At 35.8% G+C, this 23198-nt stretch overlaps 1 protein-coding gene across 3 annotated transcripts in view; it reads right to left on the reverse strand.

The window, feature by feature from the left end:
• ROCK1 (Rho associated coiled-coil containing protein kinase 1) overlaps positions 1–23198 on the reverse strand; it is a 148281-nt gene that overhangs the window by 41312 nt on the left and 83771 nt on the right. For 2 of the 3 annotated variants that reach the window (XM_011229154.3, XM_011229156.3), the window contains exons 12-16: positions 19916–20004; positions 17586–17634; positions 12150–12285; positions 10917–11008; positions 10536–10782 (exon numbers count right to left, since the gene is read on the reverse strand). In XM_011229154.3, the coding sequence (XP_011227456.1) occupies positions 10536–10782; positions 10917–11008; positions 12150–12285; positions 17586–17634; positions 19916–20004 (613 nt within the window). The remainder of the gene's footprint in view (positions 1–10535; positions 10783–10916; positions 11009–12149; positions 12286–17585; positions 17635–19915; positions 20005–23198) is intronic. The other variant, XM_011229155.3, reaches the window with a different exon arrangement.

Raw genomic sequence — 23198 nt, forward strand, 5'->3', positions numbered from 1 at the left:
TTAAATTTCCTGATTAGGTAGAATTTATTAAATTATAAATTATTATTAAATTTTAATTATCAAAATATTAAATTTTATTTATAATTTATTTGATGTTTTCTTGGTAATATATACAATAACTACAATATACAGTAATAAAAATGTTAATGCTAATTGGAAATCATCCAGTACATATTCCTCATTTCACAAATGGTCAAAGAGATGGAGCCTGAGCTCGGTCCAGAAATCAGATATGAGTCCTTATTAAGTGTTCTTTTCCACCATATTAAGAGTAAGACCCTTTAGGGACGCCTCCGTGGCTCAGTCAGTTAAGCATCTGCTCTCAGCTCAGGTCATGATCCCAGGGTCCTGGGATCGAGTCCCACATTGAGCTCCTTGCTCAGTGGAGAGCCTGCTTCTCCCTCTGCCTGCCGCTTCCCCTGCTTGTGCACATGCTCTCTCTCTGACAAATAAATATTAAAAAAAAAAAAAAAAAGACTAAGACCCTTTAGTTAATTAAGGCAAGTATTTCAGTATTTTTTATGTGCAGACATTCTGAAAAGCCTTTAATTACTTTTAAACTCAATGAAGCCATACTCTATTTTTATAGGAAACTGAGATTTAAGGAATTCAAGTGCTCTAACAAAGCTTAGTTTTAGCCTACCACCTCAGGCTCATGCCATGCAATGGTAGCAACTCATATATTTAGTAACTTTCTTCATTAGAACATGCTTGAGGTCTCATACACTTTTAAAGCATAAGCATTTAACAAACACAAATACATACATAAACACAGAATCTAATATAAATGAATATAATTATATTTTAAGTAAGAACCTATTTTCTTATTCTGTGATTCAAAGCAACCTAGAATTCAAGAGGGAAATGGATAAAGCACCCAAAAAACCAGGAAAATCTCTGTACTTCTCGAAGTTCAGTGTTTAACTTGCTGGATGTGCCCAAGATTTCAATGTACTCTACCTGCTTCCATAATATTTTAGTGTTTCTGAATTAGTTAATGAACAAATGAATATTACATCTTTGGGACCCAATAATGCTTTGCTGGGCTAGTTCTAGGATCCAGAGAGCAATGAAACAAATTTATTTACACATAAATTTACAGACAGTACTGGCATTATGCTCAAATACTAGCAAAAAAATGCTTCTTTCGATATTTAAAATAAATAATAGGCTTTAAATAGCTGTACAAAGATAATAAATTCAGGTTAAACTTAATTTTTCATGTAGAATAAGATTATATGAACCAGCTCCTAAGAAGAAAAAGTAAGGAAAATATAGACGTTGAATTCTATATAGAATCCTAATAACTCTATGAAAGATATATTAAATAAAATATAGTTTCTTCATTTATTATATTTTTAAAAACATGCTAAGAAAATATAACTTGTTTGTATAATACATAAAAACAAAAACCCTCATATACAGGGGCGCCTGGGTCGCTCAGTCAGTCAGTGTCTGCCTTAGACTCAGGGCATGATCCCAAGGTCTGGGATCGAGCCCTGCATCGGGCTCCCTGCTCCGCTGGGAGCCTGCTTTTCCCTCTCCCACTCCCCCTGCTTGTGTTCCCTCTCTCGCTGGTTGTTTCTCTCACTGCCAAATAAATAAATAAAATCTTAAAAAAAAAAGAACCCTCATATATAAAAATTTGTAAAAATAATCTGAAAGGAATAAGACCCAAAATATCAGGTATCATAATCCAAACTGATTAAAACATTAAAGCTTCTAGAAGAGAACAGGGAATACCTTCATGATCCAATCAAACAATTCAACAGGCCACAATAAAAGAAAAAGTATCAATTGGACTACATTAAAAATAACAAAAGTGAGACCTGTTCATAAGCAGACAGCATTTAAAAGTGAAAAGGCAAAACAGAGAGAGGGAGAAAACAACTATGATACATGTATTTTGATAGAGGACTAACACCTAGCGCTCACACAAACCAATAAGAAAAAGGCAAACTATCCAATAAAAAAAAAAAAGAGGCAAAAGACTTGAACAAGCACATCACGAACTGCCAAGAAACATGAAAAGTTGCTCAATCTTAGACATCAGGGAAATGCAAATTAACCCATAAGGAAATACCATCTCACCCCATTAGAATGGCTAAAACATCAATGCTGACAAAACTCAGTGGGGACTGATTATTGTCCTTAATGAGGAAGGAGAACAACTGAAAGTGTCATACACTCCTGGTGAATGTAAACAAGGGTAGCTACTTTGATATACAGGCATACCCTGGAAATACTACGGGTTGAATTCTAGACCACAGCAATAAAGTGAGTATCTCAATAAAGTGAATCAAATTAATTTTTTGGTTTCCCAGTGCATATAAAAGCATCGTGTAAATGTACTGTATACCCTCTTAAGTGCACAAGAGCATTATGCCTTAAAAATGTACATACCTTATTTTAAGAATACTTATTGCTAAAAAATACTAACCATTATCTGAGCTTTCAGTGAGTCAATCTTTCTGCTGGCGGAGGGATGTGCCTCCATGCTTTGGCTGCTGACTGATCACGGTGGTGGTTGCTAAAGGTTGGGGTGGCTGTGGCAATTTCTTAAAGTAAGACAACAATGAAGTTTGCCACATCGATTGACTCTTCCTTTCACGAATGGACTTCTCTGTAGCATGAATGCTGTTTGATAGCATTTGACCCACAGAACTTCTTTCCAAACTGCAGTCAATCCTCTCAAACCCTACCACTGCTTGCTTTTTTTTTTTTTTTTTAAGATTTTATTTATTTATTCGACAGAGATAGAGACAGCCAGGGAGAGAGGGAACACAAGCAGGGGGAGTGGGAGAGGAAAAGCAGGCTCACAGCAGAGGAGCCTGATGTGGGGCTCGATCCCACAACGCCGGGATCACGCCCTGAGCCGAAGGCAGATGCCCAACCGCTGTGCCACCCAGGCACCCCTACCACTGCTTTCTCAACCAAGTTATGAAAGAGTCTAAATCCATTATTGTCATTTCAAAAGTCTTCACAGCATTTTCACCACGCATAGATTTCCTCTCAAGAAACCACTCATAGCTCATCCATTAGAAGCAACTCCTCACCTGTTCACGTTTTATCATGAGCTTGCAGCAATTCAGTCCCATCTTCAGGCTCCACTTCTTCTTTTTTTTTTTTTAAGATTTTATTTATTTATTTGACAGAGATAGGGACAGCCAGCGAGAGAGGGAACACAAGCAGGGGGAGTGGGAGAGGAAGCAGCAGGCTCTCAGCGGAGGAGCCTGACGTGGGGCTCGATCCCAGAACTCCGGGATCACGCCCTGAGCTGAAGGCAGACGCTTAATGACTGAGCCACCCAGGAGCCCCTTCAGGCTCCACTTCTAATGCTGGTTCTCTTGCTGTTTCCACCACATCAGCAGTGATTTCCTCCACTGAAGTCTAGAACCCCTCAAAGTCACCCAGGAGGGCTGGAATCCACTTCTGAATTTCTGGTAATGTTAATATTTTGACTTCTTCCCGTGAATCATGAATGTTCTTGCTGGCATCTAGAATGCTGAATCCCTTCTAGAAGGTTTTCAATGGACTTTTCCCAGATCCATCAGAACAATTCTCTCTATGGCCACTATGGCCTTATGAAACATGTTTCTTAAACATAAGACGTGAAAGACAAAATTACCCTTTCTTTGATCCATGGGCTACACAGAATGGATACTGAGTTAGCAGGGATGAAAACCACATTCATCTCACTGTACATTTCCATCAGAGCTCTTGGGTGACCTGGTGTATTGTCAATGAGCAGTAATATTTTGAAAGACATCTTTTCTCTGAGCAGTGCGTTTCAACAGTGGGCTTAAAATATTTAGTCAACCATTTGTAAACAGACATGGTGTCATCGAGGCTTTGTTGTTCCATTTCTAGAACACAGGCAGAGTAGATTGAGCATAGTTCTTGAGGGCCCGAGGATTTTCAGAATGCTAAATGAACATTGGCTTCAACTTAAAGTCACCAGGTGCATTAGTCCCTAACCAGCATGCTTGTCCTTTGAAGCTCTGAAGCCAGGCACTGACTTCTCCTCAGTAACGGTGACAGGCCAAGATGGCATCATCTTCCAAAAAAGGCTGTTTCATCTACATTGAAAATCTGCTGCTCAGTGTAGCCACTTTCAGTAATGACCTTCACTAGATCTTCTGGGTCACTGCAGCTTCTCCATCAGCACCTGCTACTTCAACCTTGCACTTTGATGTTACCCTCAAACCTCTGCTAGCTTCAGACTTTTCTCCTGCAGCTTCCTCACCTCTCTCAGCCTTCACAGAATTGAAGAGAGTTAGGTGGACTAAGCTTTGACTTAAGAGAATGTTGTGGCTCCTCTGATCTTCTATCCAGACCACTCAAACTTTCTCTGTATCAGCACAAAGGCTGTTTTGCTTTCGTATCATTCATGTGTTGACTAAAGTAGCATTTTCAATTTCCTTCAAGATCTTTTCCTTTGCATTCACAACGTGGCTTACTGTTTGGCACAGAGGCCTAGCTTTCAGCCCATCATGGCTTTCAACAAGCCCTCTTCACTGAGTTGTTTTTTTTTTTTTTAAGATTTTATTTATTTATTTGACAGAGATAGAGACAGGCAGCGAGAGGGAACACAAGCAGGGGGAGTGGGAGAGGAAGAAGCAGGCTCACAGCGGAGGAGCCTGATGTGGGGCTCAATCCCACAATGCTGGGATCACGCCCTGAGCCGAAGGCAGACGCTTAACTGCTGTGCCACCCAGGCGCCCCTAAACAAGCCCTCTTCACTGAGCTTAATCATTTCTAGCTCTTGAGTCAAAGTGAGAGACATGCAACTCTTCCTTTCCCTTGAATACTTAAGCAGTCACTGTTGGTAATTCTTAATTGGCCTCATTTCAATATTGGTGTGTCTCAAAGAATAGAGGCCCAAGGAGAGAGAGATAGGAGAAAGGCTGGCAGGTGGAGCAGTCAGAACACACATTACATTCATCAATTAAGTCTGTGGTTTTTTATGGGTGTGGTTCACAGCACCCCAAAACAATTACAACAGTAACACCAAAGATCAATGATCAGAGATCACTGTAATAAATAATAATGAAAAAGTCTGAAATATTGCAAGAATTGCCAAAATGTGACAGAGATGAAATGAACAAATGTTGTTGGAAAATAGTGTTAAAACACTTGGTCAATGCAGGGCTGCCTTAAATGTTCAATTTATAAAAAATGCAGTATCACTGAAGCGTTACAAAGCAAAGTGCAACAAAACATAGTATGTCTATACTTGGGATATATATACTAAAGCTAAACATATTCTATGGCTCTGCCACTCCTAAGTGTGTACCAACAAAATGTACAGGTACGATTACCAAAAAATATGTACAAGAAAATTCCTACAAACGCTATTCATAATCGCCCCCAAATGGAAATAATTACAGTATACACGTTTTACCATAGAATGAATGATAAACTGCAGTGGTCATACATAATAAACGGAATACCACACAGCAAGAACAACAAAATATTGCCTACACACAATATAGACAGATCTCATAAACATAAGGGTAATCAAATAAACCAGACACAAAGGAGTGTTTACTGCACAATTCTATTCATAAAAAGTTCAAAAACAAGCAATCACTAGCCTCAAATGAGCATCAATAAAAATACTGCAAGGGACTAACACATATCAAATATATTAAAATCCAGGAGTTCATAAATATATTAAAAAATGTCACTGGTCATCTCTGGAGGATGGAGGATTCTTTGCTAAAAGGAAAGAATCAAATATTTAACCTTTCTTTTATAAGCTGTGCCTCTATGTAATTATATAAATGATGAGAAATGCTTATCTTTATAGCAGTATTCCAGGTAACAAATGAATGAGGAATGATAAAAATAGATCATCACAGTTGAAAACTCTTAAAAAGACACAGGATCTAGGCAACAATCATTAATGGCTACTAACATCACAAAACAAGACAGCCATACCTCATCTGCCTCCTGGTGCCTAAATAATACTGCTTACAAGTATTCTTGCCAAAGCCCTACCTGAAATAGATCAAGTCTCCAGAAGTCCCAGCTTAAAGTAATAGAAGGGACAGAGCAACATGTTAATTGACACCAGTAGATGGAATCAGCAAAATTCACAAGGAGATGTTCAACAGAACAAAAAAAAAACCTAATTTTTTCAAATAACAGCAACAAACTACAAAGAATAAAAAAGGGAGGGGAAACCTATATAAAAGAAAGCTAAGGGACACATTAATGGAATGCAACGTGCAGACCTTGATAGGATTCAAATTCAAACAAAATAAATACAAGAACAGCAACAGATTATGGGACTGCTGGAGGAATGTGAGCACTGACTACATATGTTACAATACTGTCATCTTTTTTCCAGGTTTTATGATATTGTGGTTATTTTTATTTTTAAGGAATCCTTAAGAGATACTGAAATATTTATAAACTAAACAAAGTAATGTCTGAGATTTGCTTCAAAATAATTCAGTGTCAGAGGTCTGGGGTATAAACAAAACAAGACTGGCTGTTAGATGATTACTGAAGCTGGTGCTGAATACACAGAGGGTCATTATAATAGTCTACTATGGTATATGTCTGAAATTTTCCAAATTACAAAGTTAAGGAAGAAACCAACTAAACGGTATTTTAAAAAACTTTTTCAAATGGTTAATTTAAAAAATTTACCTTTTTGCATTTCAATCTAGGAATTATTAACTTACTAAATGAAGAGCTTATTTAAAATTTTCATTCATGACACTTCAATCTTTGTCCCATTTGTTTCGTTTAAGCCTCTACATCCTAGACTTTTGGAAGCTAGCTTTTTGTCTGTTACAGTTGCCTTCTTGAAATACTAGTCCAGGTGCTGGCAAACTTCAGGCCCTCAACCTGTTTTTCTACAGACATGAAGCTAAGAATGCTTTTTCATTTTTAAAGGGTTGTAGAAGGTAAAAAAGAAGAATATGTAACAGAGATACATATGTGGCCCACAAAGCCTAAAATATTTACTACCCGATTATGTTTCAGAAGTCATTTCCCATACAAACAAAGAAGCTTCTGCCCATTATGTATACAAGGAAGACGTTGAATTAAGAAATAATCATGACCTTGTCAGAAGCCCAGCATCACAAACTATGAGAAATTTATACCTGAGGGACCTGAAATCCCATATGAACCAGAAAAAATTAATGTAGAAACTAAGTTCTTTTTTTTCCATGATGTATCTTTGTATGTATGTTGTACTTCATGTAAGCTGTGCATTTTTAAATGCATATGAGCTTTGAGTCACATTTAAATTAAAAACTAAACCTTAAAGGGAGCACTGAAAAAGGCTAAACATCAACAATAAAGCACGCTATAAATTTTCCTTAACTTCGCCAATATCTAAAAATTAGATTCAGTTAAAACCATTGTTGATGAATATACAGATGATGGTCTCTTCCTTGAAAGCAAAGCACTTCAAAGTTCAGTCATACTCAGATCACAGACTTAAACTGGAATGATATGTAAGAGCCACCTATTCTAATTTCCTTGGTTTATAGATACAGAAGGCAGATGAAGTGACTTTCACACATGTAATAAGCCGTATATAAAAAAGTCTAGAGGGGAACCTGGGTGATGCAGTCAGTTGAACGTCCGCTTTGTGGTTTCCACTGGGATCACAATCTCAGGGTCTTGGGATCCAGCCCTGCCTCGGGCGATGTGGTCAGCGTGAAGTCTGTTTGGGACACTCTCTCCCACTGACCCGCCCCCCTAAACTCTCTTTCTCAAACAAATAAATAAATCTTAAAAGAAAAAAAAGCCTCGAGAAGCAATTTAAGGAAGTCAAGTATGAAGCTTTTTAAATACATATAATGAAGTTACTTTGTTGGTTATATTCAGATCTATTTTAAGCCTAGTCCCTGAGAAATAAGATTGCGCAACACTCCTCAGCCAAGAAGCAACGAGAGATCCTAATTTCCGTTTCCATAGTCACAAAAACTGACCCTAACCTCTCTCCACAGAATTACAGCTAATCATCAAGCCCCATGAGACGCCAAACTATGTTCCCATCCTGTGACTAAGGTTAAAAGGACTACCCCTCCCCCAACTTTCCCCTGAGAGATCTGGCAACTTCCCTGAGTATCTGTTTTGATTAGGTAGTATGGATGCTGTTGCTAATAGGAATAGAAAAATATGTGAGAAGTTGGTAGAGGCAGGCATCTTTTTGAAAACAAACTAATTACATTACTATTACCAAAATTATTCCTTTACTAATAGTTACATTCAATCTTTTTCCTTTTAGATTCATGAAGACTGCTGATATCTGTAGTCTTAGCCTTCCTAAGAACCTAATCCTTTATTCATAATGGGATTCTATTTCTGTAATTGAGTTTCTATTTCTGCCAACAATGCACAAGGAATTCCCAGGTTTTAATAGTGATAATCTTCTCTCTGGATTAGTCCCACTTTGAGTAAGGCTTTTGTGAATTAGGCATGTTTTAAAATTAAGTTCTCAGTAATCCAGCTGTAAAATTGGAAATACCACATTACCGACCTCACTGGGGTGCCTGTCAGAGTGAAGACATTACAGTGTGATAGAAAAGTAAGCATTATCCTGAAAGGGAAAGAAACCACTTCCAGTTTCACCAAGGTCATTTTCTTTCTTTTTCTTTTTTTTTTTTTTTACAAGACAGCGCATGTTAGAGGAAGGGGCACAGGGACAGGCAGAGAGAGAATCTCAAGCAGGCTCCAAGGCCAATGCAGAGCCCAACACAGAGCCCAACACAGGGCTTGATCTCATGAACCTGAGATCATGACCTGCACCAAAATCAAGAGTCAGATGCTTAACTGGCTGAGCCGCTCAGGCATCCAAGATCATTTTCTTTGAGAATAATATGATCAAAAATATTACTTTATACTTAAAAATGATTACTATGGTAAATGTTTTTAGCCACAATTAAAAATAAACTTTTAAAAACTATCTTCCATTGATAAACAAAATGTGGTATACGCACAGTGGAATATTATTCATCCTTACATAGGAAGAAAAATTCTTCTCTTTTAAATTTTAATTTTTTTATTTTTTTTTTATTTTTTATTTTTTTTAAAGATTTTATTTATTTATTCGACAGAGATAGAGACAGCCAGCGAGAGAGGGAACACAAAGCAGGGGGAGTGGGAGAGGAAGAAGCAGGCTCACAGCGGAGGAGCCCGATGTGGGGCTCGATCCCATAACGCCGGGATCACGCCCTGAGCCGAAGGCAGACGCTTAACCGCTGTGCCACCCAGGCGCCCCTAAATTTTAATTTTTTAAACTGAAGTGTAATTACAGTGTTATAATAGTTTCTGGTATACAATACAGTGGTTCTACGATTCAATATATTACTCAGTGCTCATTGGTTAATCCCCTTCACCTATGTCAACCACCTCCCCTGGCAACCACCAGTTTCTTGTCTGTATTTAAGTGCTTATTTTTTGTCTGTCTCGTTTGTTCATTTGTTTCTTAAATTCCACATATGAGTGAAATCATACGGTATTTGTCTTTCTCTGAATGACTTATTTCAATTAGCATTATACCCTCTAGGTCCATTCATCTTGTCACAAATGGCCAAGATCTCATTTTTTTTTATGGCTGAGTAATTATTCCATTGTGTGTGCATATGTATATAAGTATGTGTATATATACACGTATATATATATACACACACCTCATCTTCTTTATCCATTCATCTATGGAGGGACACCTGGGTTACTTCCCTACCTTGGCTTCTGTAGATGTTGCAATAAACATAGGGGCACATACATCTTTTTCAAATTAGTATTTTTGTATTCTGTGGATAAATAGCCAGTAGTGGAATTACTGGCTCATATAATAATTCTATCTTTTTTTCTTTTCTCTTTTTTAAAAAAGATTTATTTATTTTAGAAAGAGAGAGCAAGCACAGGGGAGGGGAAGGGGCAGAGGGAGCTGGAGAGAAAGAATCCCAAGCAGACTCCCTGCTGAGCATGGAGTCTGATGCTGGCTCGATCCCATGACCCTGAGATCATGACCTGAATCAAAATTAAGAGTTGGATGCTTAACTGACTGAGTCACCCAGGTGCCCCTAGTAATTCTATTTTTAATTTTTTGAGGAACCTCCACACTGTTTTCCACAGTGGCTGCATCAATTTGCATTCCCACCAAAGGTGGGAGAGGTGCAAGAGGGATCCTTTTTCTCCACATCTAAAAAAGAAGAAAATTCTGATACATGTTACAACATGGATGAATCTTGAAGATATTACGCTAAGAAGAAAAACACAGATATAAAAGGATAAATACTGTATGACTCCTCTTTTATGAGAGTCAAATTAATAGAGTAGAATGGTGGTTACCAGGGGCTGGAAGGAAGGAGAATGGGGAGTTATTATTTAACGGGTATAAAGTTTTAGTTTGGGATGATAAAAAGGTTTTGGAGATGGATAGCAGTGATGATAGCACAAAAATGTGATTGGACTTTATGCCACTGAACTGTAACTTAAAAATGGCTAAAATAGTAAATTTTATGTTATGTATATTTTACCACAATAAGAAAAAATATTACCTTGAAGGTCTCCAATCATCTCAGAATCATGACCTCTGTCTCTTCGTTCAGCTTCTAATACAGCTTGCAGCTGGTAATAGTCCTTGTCCGTCTGTGTCTTGGAATTCTCTAAAATTCTATTTCTCTCCTGCAATTCTCTGTTTAGGGACTCTAGCTGACTAATTGACTTACTCATCTCTGTGTGACTCTTCCTTAATCTTACGGCTGTGTCTGATTCTGTCCTAAGTAAGTCATTGGCTTCTTCTAGCTATTAAAAAAAAAAAAAAAAAAAAAAAAAAAAAAAAAAAAAAAAAAAAAAAGGCAAGAAAATAGGTTTTGACCAAAATACGAACTTACTTTAATTAATTATAATTTTAAAAAAATCTTATTCCAAAAACTCACCTGCTTTTGTAATTGTGCCAGCTTCTCATTAGCAAGCTGTGAATTTTGACTTACTTTCTTCAAGTCTTCCAACTGATCCTTTAATGTAGAAACTAGAAAATGAAGGAAAAAAATGTAGAAATTAGAAAGTTATCATACAGGAAACACATAAATCCCTTTAAAAAAATGAAACTTAGTCTTATGCCACAGTCAGCTATATTAGGTCCACTCCCAAGGCCAAATTTCATCATGGAAGTACTTACATTTAAATTCAACAACAGAGAATGTAACAGATTTATTTCCAGTGTTGTAATATTTCAAATTCTTTTATTCCCTTAAAAAGGTCAATCTATTAGTAAAACGTTATAAACCTAGTTTTATTAGTATTATTTATTTTTGAATAGCACAAATCTTTGAATAATTCAGTATTTGAAAGATGGGTCAAAATTCAAAAGATACCAAATGGTTTGTGGTGTAGAACAAGCCTTTCTCCCTCCATGGTCTCAGCCCCTCCACCCCTCCTCCCCAAGCAACAATTATTACTTAATTCTTATATATTCTTCCTAAGACTGTGTATATCTATATCCTAAAACATAAAAACACAAACATTAACATATGTTTTCACATGCATTTCTATACACACATACACATATTTAAGAATATGTAGATAAGCATTCTTGTTTTAAACAATCTGTACTGATTTTTTCACTTAAAGATACATCGTAGACATAATGCTATAAATACCTTGTTTATATATCAGTGTGCTTCTGCACAAGTGCATACATAACATAAATTCCTAGAAATGAAATCACTGGATCAAAGGGTGTAGAAAGCTATTTTAAATGTATTTCTAACACTAATATGAAAACACATGAAATTTTGGTTAATAGTTCTCAAATGGCTGCTTGTAGACTGAAGTGCCTAGGAAGCTTATAAAAAACACCAAGGCCCAGGCCACATGTCTAAATCAATTAAATTAGAATTTCTGGAGCTTAGGCATCAGTAGTCTTTAAAGCTTCCCAAAGGATTCCAATATGCACACAGGATGAAAATCACTCTTCTAGCTAAAACATTACTACTGACTTTATTACATTCCACGTTTATCTTGGGACATGGGTAATTAGTTCATGAGGTGTCTTAAGACTGTGGCTTCAAAAATATATCACAGGCCCTAAATTTAATACAACCTCATGACAATGACCTCAAGGACAGGGTTAGAAATTCCAGTGCTTTTTAAAAGTAGTAACGATTTACCTTCATTTTCTACATTCCTCCTCTTCTCATTTTCCTGTTCTGCTTTTCTCTGGTACTCATTAATTCTATGCTGCAGCAACATTTTCTCCTTCTCAATCTGAGACACTGTAGATTCTAGGTTTCTTCTTTGATTCCCCTGAAAACATAAGGATACAAGTCACCGCTGCAAATTAAACTCTTCATTTATTTAGAGGAATATTGTGTTCTTTAAAAATAAAACAAAGACTTAAGATGGATTTTTTTGTTTCAAAATCAGAAAGTACCTGCTAATGACAACTTTCTAAGAACAGAATTAGCTTGCCTTATAAGAAGACAGAATCCCCTTATTGAAATCAGATACGGAAATTTTTCAGATTTTTAAATCCATGAATATAAAAAACAATCCTATGAATCTTATCAGAGAGCTGCTTTATTAGTTTAAGATGACCAGATTGCATTATAGTACCAATATTTTGGTTGATTTACAATCTTAAAGATACATATATGAAAGATAATAACTACACATTTGATAATTAACTGGTGTAGAACTCAAATAGTACCAAATGCTAGTGTGTGCAGTAAGTTCACTAGTCCCTGTGTGTCTCCCTTAATCCTCTTGCTGTCTCAACAACAACTTACCTTTTCTAAAATGTTCTATGTACCTACCTACCAATGCATACTAAAAAGCAATGAAGGAAATACTTATTTTAGAAAATGAAACCACATGAGAGGGGAGGGTCAAAGAAAAAAAATACCCAAACCTTCACTACTTAAAAATTTACATTGTTCCTGAGATACCACTTCCAGCATATCTTGCTTTTGATGCTTCATTTTTAAGACTCCACACTGGGAAAACCTCCTTCATTGTGTTTTTCTGGGCTTTCCAACATGAAGCAAAACTCATGTTTTAAGTAAAATGCTGTAGATTTGGTAAGATTTGCAGAGATCATCCAAGGTCTTTCCAATTCTAAGATTTTATCATTCTAAACTTTAATTTTTTCATGTTTGAATTTTGAAATAATTATACATTTCAGAAGGTTGCAAAGACAGTACTGAGAGGTTTCATGTACTCTTCCACTCAGTTTCCCCTAACAGATACATTTTATGTAATAATAGTACGGTAACAAAATCAGGAAATACTACTGGTTTAAAGTGTGTGTAGTTCCACATTATTTTGGCTCATGTGTAGATTCACGTAACCACCACCACCATTCAAGATACAGAACTGTTCCATCAGCACAACCAATTTCTTCCAGTCAGCCACTACTTAGAGCTGCACACATCACCCTTTTCCCACCACCCATATCCCTGGCAACCAAATATAGGTCCTCCACCTGGATAATTTTGTCATTTTGTGAGAATGTTATATTAATGGAATCATCCAGTATGGACCTTTTGGGACTGGCTTTTTACACTCAATATAATGCCCATGAGATCCATCCAAGTAGTGTGTTATCAATAGTTCATGCCTTTTTGTTGCTGAGTAGTAGTACTCCATGGTATAGATACATCAAAGTTGGTTCAACCATTCACCTATGGTAGGACATTTTGATTATTTCTGGTTTTTGGCTATTACAAACAAGGCTACTATGAGCAGTAGTATACAGGTTTTTTTAGGATACAAGTTTTCATTTTTTCTGGGATAAATGCCCAATAGTGCAATTGCTGGGTCTCCTGGTAGTTGCATGTTTAGTATTTTAGGAAAACTACCAAAATATTTTCCAGATTGGCTATACAATTTTACATTCCCATCTATAATGTATGAGTGAACCAGTTTCCCTATATTCTTGCCAGTTTTGGTACTGATGCTATTTTTTATTCTACTTGCTCTAATGATTATAAAATGGTATCTCATGGTGGTTTTATTTGCATTTCCCTCATGGTTAATGATGTTGAGCACCTTTCATGTGCTTGTTAACCACTCTGAGGAAAGGTACATGTCTTCTGCCAATTTTCAAATGGGATTGTTTATATTTACTGTCGAGCTTTAGAGTTCTTTAAATATTCTAAATAGATTTCTTTGTGAGATACATAGTTTGCAAATTATTTTTTCCAATCTTTATCTTGTCATTTCATCTCCTTATCTTCTTGTCTTTCATTTTCTTTCATCTTTCATCATCTTGTCTTTCATCATCTGTCTTTCACAGAACAGATACTGTTAATTCTGATGAAGTCCAATTTGTTGAATTACTTCCCTTATGTGGATCATGTTTGTGGTGTCATGTCTAAGAACTTTTCACCAAGCTGTAAGTCCCAGGGACTTTCACTTACTATTTTCCTAAAAGTTTCATGTTTTTATGTTCACCTTTAAATATATGACCCATTTTGAGTTAATTTTTACATAATATGTGAGGCTTAAGTTGAGGTTCATATCTTGGTCTATGGATATCTAATCACTTCAGCACCACTTGCTTTTGCATCTTTTTAAAAAAATCAGTAAGCTGTAAATGAGGGACACTGATCTGTGGTTTTCTTTGTAGTTCTCTCTTGGGTAGATTTGGTTATCTGGGTAATTCTAGTTTCATAAAACTCACGGGGGAGTGTTCCCTTCTTTTATATGTATCCTGGAAAAGACAGTGTAGAATTGGTATTAATTCTCCTTAAAACATATGGTAGAACTCTCTTAGTAAAACCACCTGGTCCTGGAGATTAATTTCTGGGACACTTTTATTTTTATTTTTTTTAAAGACTTGAGAGAGAGAGAGAGAGAGAGAGAGTGCATGCGTGTGACCTGGGCAGGGAGAGGCAAAAGGAATCTTCCAGCAGACTCCCCACTGAGCTTGGAGCCCCAGGTGGAGCTCAGTCCCACAACCCATGAGATCACAACGCGAACCAAAACCAAGAGTTGGATGCTTAACCAAGTGAGCCACCTAGGCACCCCTACTTATTGGGAAACTTTTAAATTATGAATTCACTTTAATAGTTGCATAGGGCTATTCAAATAATCTATTTCACGTTGTGAGAGTTGTGGTAGTTTGTACTTTTGGAGGAACTAGTCCATTTTACCTAAATTTCACACTTAAATGTTTAGGATTATTTGTAGTATTCCTTTATAATCATTTTGATTACCTGTAGGGACTCTAGTGATACACCTACCCTGTTTTATTCCTGATACTGGTCATTTGTGTTCTCTTTTTCCTTTATCAATCTTGCTAGAGGTCTGTCAATTTTCCAAACAGCTGGCTTTTTGTTTTCATTGATTTTCCCTATTGTTTTTATTTTCAATTCCACTGATCTCCACTCTTATATTTTGCCTTCCTTCTTCTTGCTTTGGGTTTATTTTGTTCTTCCAAGTTCTTGAGGTAGGAGCTTAGATGACTGATTTGAGATTTTTCATCTTTTTTAATGTGTGTCTTTAGTGTATAAATTTCCCTTAGGCACTATGTCAGCTCCATCCCACAAATTCTGATGTTTTATTTTCATTGTTCAAGTATTTTTTTAAAGATGAAAAACCATAACTTATTTTATTATTGAGGTATAGTTGACACACAACGTTATGTTAGTTTCAGGTGTACAACACAGCAATTTGATAGTTCTCAATGCTCACCATGTAAGTGTAGTCACCATACAACGTTATTACAGTATTATTGGCTACATTCCCTATGCCATACATTTTATCTTCAAGACTTACTTATTTTATAACTAGAAGTTTGTACCTCTTATTCCTCTTCACCTACTACTTCACCCATATCCCCAGCAACCATCAGTTTGTTCTCTGTATTTAAGAGTCTGGTTTTGTTTTGTTTTATTTTCTAGATTCCACATATAAGTGAAATTATAAAGTACCTGTCTTTCTCTGTCTGTCTTATTTCACTTAGCATAAAACCCTCTGGGACCATCTATGTTGTTGCAAATGGCAAGATATCATTCTTTTTTATAAGCCATACTCTTTAACTTTATGAGGGGGCATCTGGGTGGCTCAGTCTGCTTCTCTCCCTCTCCCTCTCCTCCTGCTCATACCTTCTCTCTCAAATAAACAAATAAACCTTAAAAACAAACATAAACTTTATGAGACATAATTAATATTCCAACATATTCTTTCATTCCCCTTAAGACGTACTCTTTGACCTATGTATTATTTAGAACTGTGTTGTTTAGTTTTCCTGTGTTTGCAGATTTGCCTGATATCTGTTATGTCATTCTAGTTTGATTACATTTTGGTCAGAGAACACACTCTATGATTTAATTTTTTTTTTTTTAATTTGTAGAAGCTTGTTCAGGATATGGTCTATGTTGGTATGTATTCCTTGAGTGCTCGAAAAGAATGTATATTTTGCTGTTATTGGATGCAGGGTTCTAGAACTGTTAAAAAGATCTTGTTGGTTGATGGTGTGGTTGAGTTTTCCTGTATGTTTGCGGATTTTCTGTCTATAGAGTGATATCGGAGTCTCCAACAATAATTATGGATCTGTCTATCTTTTCAGTTTTATCAGCTTTTATTTCACTTATTTTGTAGCTCTGCTATTTGGTGGATATAAATTTATGAATGCTATGTCTTCTTTGTGGATTGATCTTAAATCTAGCATACCAGAATTTTATATGTTTTTTTAGAAGTGAAATATCCAAAGCTGAGGATTTTCAAAATGGATTTCTTACATACTTAGAGCTAAATAAATAGTGCTAAGTACACACTGACCAATGGCAAGTTGGTGAAATATTATAAATATTTGTATTACATGTGTATGTATGTATGTGTATGTATGTATTATATGTATATGCATAACCAAAGCTACAAATGAAAAAAAACAGAAAACAAGCCATTGACAAATACTATTCCTTAAGAACAGAGAAAATTAAGACAGCACAAAACCACTAGAAAGATTAAGTCTAAAAAAAAAAAAAAAGGAAGAAATCAATAAGGTTATAGAAAGTATATTTCTTTTTGGGGTACTCTTCATAAACATAGTGGAAAGATGTTATAAGCTGATCAAAAGGAAGACAATGTATTATATATTTGCAAACAAACATCTGAATCATGAAATGTTTCCCTAATAAAAAGGTCTTGCTAGGTGACCATGGAAAACATGAGTAATTCTAAAATTAATACATTTCCCATTTGATCACATAAAATTACGTTAATGTCAGTCCTTTTAAAAAGGACTTTTTTTATAATTTAAAATTGTACTCTTTCCTCTTTCCTAGGTGTCTCTTTCTGCTGTAGCTCCAGATCCCATTTGATTCTCTTGCTCCTTTCTCACTTTTCAAATTAAGAACTGAAACGAAATTTATGTACTAAAATTTCAACATGGTTCTAGAATAAAAGTACATACACAAAGGAAACTAAAGTATAATCTAATCTGTATCACTTGAACCTGCAGCTCCTAAGTAAGGCCTTCATCATAGTTCTTTGACTCTGTTCTGTATTTCAACCTATAAAGTTTAAATGCAATTTTCTTAGAAAAGAAAAAGGAAAAAACTCTCAAAAAGGAAAACTTCTGATTAGAAAACAAAAAGTACCTCTTCATCCAATTCTTTCATTATCTTGTCTAGTTTTATGTTTGAAGTTCTGTAAAAACAAAAGCAGCACAGATTAGAAATATGTTTATTTTTTATTGTCCAGTGGTGGAACACCACATTCATTACTTTTCCATTTAACTAAGATGTCTTAACATTTTTTGGTACTGTGGATTCCTTTAGCAGTCTGGTGAAGCCTGTGGCCTTTTCTCAGAATAATATATTTTAAAACATAAAATAAAATATAGAATAAAAAAAGCCAAAAATAGATTAAAATTCAGTCTTAAAAATCTTTAAATGGATGGGGGTGACTGGGTGGCTCAGTCGGTTAAGCATCTGACTTTTGATTTTGGCTCAAGTCATGAACTCAGGGTCGTGAGGCTGAGCCCTGTGTCAGGCTCCACACCAGGTGTGAAGCCTGCTTAAGATCCCCCCCAACATTCGCATGTGTGTACACACACACACTCTCTCTCTCTCCCCTATATATAAATGAATAAATAAATAAATAAAATGAAATGTATGTTTCAGTAATATGTGTGCTTCTTTATTAATACATTAAACCGTAAGATCTAGTGGTAGTAATTTCAAAGTAGTGATGAGCACACAAATTGATATTTAGAGATAACAACTATAGTACATGAAAATATTTATGGTATCTATTAGTATTAAAAAACAGCTACTGCTAATAAATGTAGATTATTGTTTTTTTTCATAGTGGAAGGAAATGCTGAATTTTCATTATAAGTTGTGGAAAACACTCACTTTTTCTCATTCAAGTTTCAGAACCTTGAATTCCATCCATGGACCCTCTGGGGGAGTCTATGGATTCCAGGTTAAGGATCCCTGAACTCCCTCATGTAATACTTGCTAATAAATAAAAATTAGCTATTTAAACTTTATACAAGATTAAATAATGAAGGGCAAGGTGGCATATACATAACTGAGTAAATGTACCACAGAACAACCTAGTCAAAAGTTGAGATAAATTGAAAGTGTATTATCTGCATCACAATTTGTTTTCTTTGGCTCTGAACATAGCCCTAAGCTTCAAATCTGCATGTACAATCTTTCACGTGGCTGCTTCATCAAATACCTCACTCAGCATGCCCAAAATGTTATTCCCTCTGCTCCACGCCCTTACCCATAATACCAATTTGTTTTTACTCTAGGTGTTCCTAAGAAAGGACATAACCTAGGAATCATCCTTGACTCATCTTCCTCCCTCATTCCCATTTAGTTGAATAAACGTCAAGTGCTGCCAACCAACCAGAGTTCTTTTTAAAAAGCAAATTTTATCAGTTTTTTACTTAGTTTAATAACTTTCAATGTTCTTCCATCATCGTTAGGACAAATTCCAAATTCCTTAGCTTGTCAAAAACAAAGTCCTCTATGACTTAGATTCTCTCAACCCTCCCACCCCCATCTCAGGCTTCCCTTCTGCCCCACCACTTGCCTATCATTACAGGCCACTTTGACCATTCCTACTTTTTCCTCAAATTGATACCCTATACTGCCACTAATGCCAGTTTAATTTTGGATGAAGAAACTTCTCAACATACTTATTTCCATTTCCTCCCCTTATTTCCATATTTCATACTTAGAAATTCTTTCCAAATCCTGGGATCAGTTAATTATTTGCTTATATATAAGTGTTTTTCTGAAAAAAGTTTGTACTATATATTTATGTATTTAATCTATCAGGAATGGTATGCAATGAGAATTTTACTTGTTTCCTCTTTGGCCCAATCACAAAATTACCAGTTTTCTCAATTTCATTTGTTGAATACTTAATCTCTCCATTACCTCTGTATTTCATTTATTCAGTACCACCCACAAAAAAAATAAAGTTATTGTTTGTAGTTAATAAGTAACTTAACACTGTGCTAGGTTATTTCAAATAATTTTGATCATCATATATTTCATAAATATACAGATTCTTGTTAGATTTAATGAATTTTAACATTTAATAACATTTATATTTTAGAAAGCACCTTATTTAATGTAAACTAATTTGCTCTTTCCGTCAGCTAATTAAATGGCAGAGAAAAGTAATAAATCAGGCACTAAGTGAATCTGCATTAGAGTTTTTTAATAAAGACTGCCAGGAGCAAATGCACTTTAAATATTCTGAGGACAATATGTCTATAACCAATGCCAATATTACTTTCCAATTCTAGCCAAGACAGTCTTCATTGAATGTATATAAGCAGCAACCTTTATATCTCCACCTTATTTCCAATTACTTTTCAAGTGTTTATTATAGAGGACAAGTTTTAAAATAGGTATGTACTATACAATTTTTAATGTTAAAAACATATAAAGTACATTCTCACCTGCACTTCTGCTCCATTTCATCTTTTAATTGCATTTCATTATGCAGCTGTTCTTCCAGCTTATAAATTGTTTTTTGCAAATTTTCCTGCTTTGATTAAAAACAAAACAAAACAAAACTCATCCTACTAAAAATACTCATAGAGAACTTAAAAATAACAAGTTTACGTTACCATTCTACACCTGTTCAAGAGGGAGTTGCTGGGTTCAATCTTACCCTTTTCCTTTCTATATGAAATTACTATTAACTTAATAGGCATTTTTTTCAACACCTGGAAATGTGTCAGGCACTGTGGTAGGCATTAGTAATATAAAAAATTAAGAAGACCTGGTCCCTGTGCTCATGAAGCTAAGAATTAAACAGAGAGGCACAGAGGAATATGAGGGTGAAAAGAACCTAGGATAATCCAAAGACATACACACAAATACTACAATATAATGTGGTGATGATAAAGTTATATATGAGGTGTTCTGAAGGAGGAAAGGGGTCACATCTAATTCTGCCAGGAAAAGGTAATGTTTGAGATCAGACCTACAAGATGAATAGAAAAAAAGGCATTTTAGCCAGAACGAATAAGTCCAAAAGTAGAGAAGCAGAACAAAATATATTTTGTAAATGGAAAGAAATCAAGTATAGGCAGAGCACAAAACGTAACAGAATGAGTCTCATAAAATCTTGTATATGCAAAAAAAGCAGTTAGGGACTTTAACCTATAAGCATTTTAAAAAGGGAAACAGCATAGTATTGGCATTTTAGAAACCTCACTTCAGTAACAGCAAGGTGAACAGAGTAGAGGGCAGCCAAATTCTAATCAAAGTCACCAGTTAACAGGCTTTTGAGACAGTTCAGGCGAGTATATAGGTTTGATAGGAGGCAGAGGCTATAGGAATAAAGAAGAGGAAATGGATAACTGTGTCAGTCAGAAGGCAGAATTTGTAGCCTAAGAACTGATCAGAAATAAGAAAAGATAAAAAAGTGCATCATAGGGAATATAGTCAATAACATTATAATAATAATGTATGGTGACAGTTCTTAACTACATTTATTGTAGTGAGCACCGAATAATGTACAGAATTGTCAAGTCACTACATTGTATACCTGGAGCTAATGTATCATTGTATGTTAACTATACTTCAGTAATACATAATTTTTAAACATCAAAGTAGGATTATGAAAAAAAATGTCAACATAAGAAAAAAAGAAAGAAAGAAAAAAAAGGAAGGCAGGAAGGAAGGAAGGAAAAGGAAAAAAGAGAAGAACACAGTACCATACAAAAGATAGGTAACACAATAAGAACTGCTGGGGAGGGGACACAGAGAGAACTACGAGTTTAGCTCTGGCCTAGGTTGAGATGTCTGAGAGATGCACAAGAAGAGAAATCCAGTCAGAGAGAGAGAGGGAGAGGGAAGAGATCCAGGTCTGGAGTTTAGAGGAGCAAGCTGCACATACACAAGAATTACCTATAGAAAATAAGCAGAAAGCAAAGACCAGCAACATCTTGAGAAATATTTAACAACTAAAGGGGAGAGAAGGAATAAGGGGAGGGAAGAAGAGAAAGGGGGAAGAGATCCTGCAAAAGGGAGTGAAAATAAAATCTGAAGTAGTAAGAAGAAAGACAGAGGAAATAATGGGAACAAGAAAGAGTTACGGAAGTTCCAAGGAGGAGGGATTAATCAGTGTCATTTGCAGCAAAAAAAAAAAATTAAGATAGGATTGAAAATTATTCATTCTACTTGTCAATTGCAAAGCCGTGCATTAGCATCTCCGCTGAAAGGCTTTAAAGGAAGAGTTGAAAATTAAATTAACTGACTTTTCTATTTATCTCTATGTTACCAGAAACAGTAGAGACAAAATTTTCTACTTCCCCTGTGATCTTACCAGAGCAAAAGATAAAAGGTAGCAGCAGCCAGTGACAGGAACTTCTGGTGATGACCACCGAACAAGACTAGCCCAAAGAAAACATGATTCCACTAAATATTTTTTAAAGTCCTGTGTACCACTAATCCTACAGATAAGTAATACGGTGAGAGGTGGGCTGTAGCAGCTCCTTATCATCACCTTCCCTGAAAGGACCTTCAAAGGTTCTTTCAAGATTTCTGAGCTCCTGTTAACTATGTAACTTGGAAAACAGCTCTGGTGAGATGAGAATTTAAAAGAGAGAGATGGTCAAAACAGCTAACAGGTCCTCCATTCTCCTTTTTTCCACTCTCCCTTAACATTGCATGTTCTCTTAATTTAAAAGTATCAAGGAGAAAGAATTACATCAGCTTTTTAAAAATGATTGCTACCTAGTCTCCTCCCCCTAAAATGTAGGCTACAATACAAGAGTTCAAAGAATGCTCCAAGGATGGCCAAATAATTTTTTCTAATATATTTTTTAAGTAAGCTCTATGCCCAACATGGGGCTTGAACTCACAATCTGGAGATAGAGAGTCTCACACTCTACCAACTGAACCAGCCAAGCACCACCATATGTCTAATATTTTTAAGAAAAGTCCTGGTCAACCCAAAAGGATCTTCTGAAATCTAAGTAAGATTTTTTTTTTTAATCTCTGTCTCATGAACATGAGCTATAAGGACAATAAAAAGGACTCTTGTCTCTAATATTTACTTACAACAGTAATTTTCAGAGGACAAACTGGATGATGCTGACTGTACTGGTTATTCTTCCATTTGTTCCCTCTCCTTTCTAGCCATGATATCCATCCTCTGACCTACTTTTGCCTTGTAATCTACAGATTGCATTACCTGGATTTTATTGTCCTGTGATTTTAGGGTTTAACATATGGGAGACACCAACAGGAAATCAGAAGGTGGGAGAAAGAAAGTTTTCATTCTTCCCACCCTTTCATTGCCATACTGTGGTGCTAGCAGTGTTCTATAGTCTATGTTCCCCTTTGATGATGGTAGGCTTTTCTAAGCTATGGTAACAATACTTGTCTCTCTTTGTCCCTTCAGACAAAAGCTTCCCCCTCTTGCTAATCAATGGATGCTTTGCACCCTTTACTTGTTGCTCCCCTTGACCCTGCTAAATAGCCCTTTCACTAAACTCTTAATGGACGAACAAAATGTGATATATTCATATACTAGAATATATTCAGTCTTAAAAAGGAATCAAATTCTGATAACTGTTACAACATGGAGAAATCCTGAAGATATTATGGCTAAGTGAAATAAACCAATCACAAAAAGTCAAAATTGTATGATTCCACTTACATGAGGTACCCAGCATAGTCAAATTTATACAGACAGAGAAAGTAGGATAGTGGTTACTCAGGGCTGCA

This window comes from Ailuropoda melanoleuca, chromosome 14 (assembly GCF_002007445.2).
Source record: "Ailuropoda melanoleuca isolate Jingjing chromosome 14, ASM200744v2, whole genome shotgun sequence".
Taxonomy (NCBI): Eukaryota; Metazoa; Chordata; class Mammalia; order Carnivora; family Ursidae; genus Ailuropoda; species Ailuropoda melanoleuca.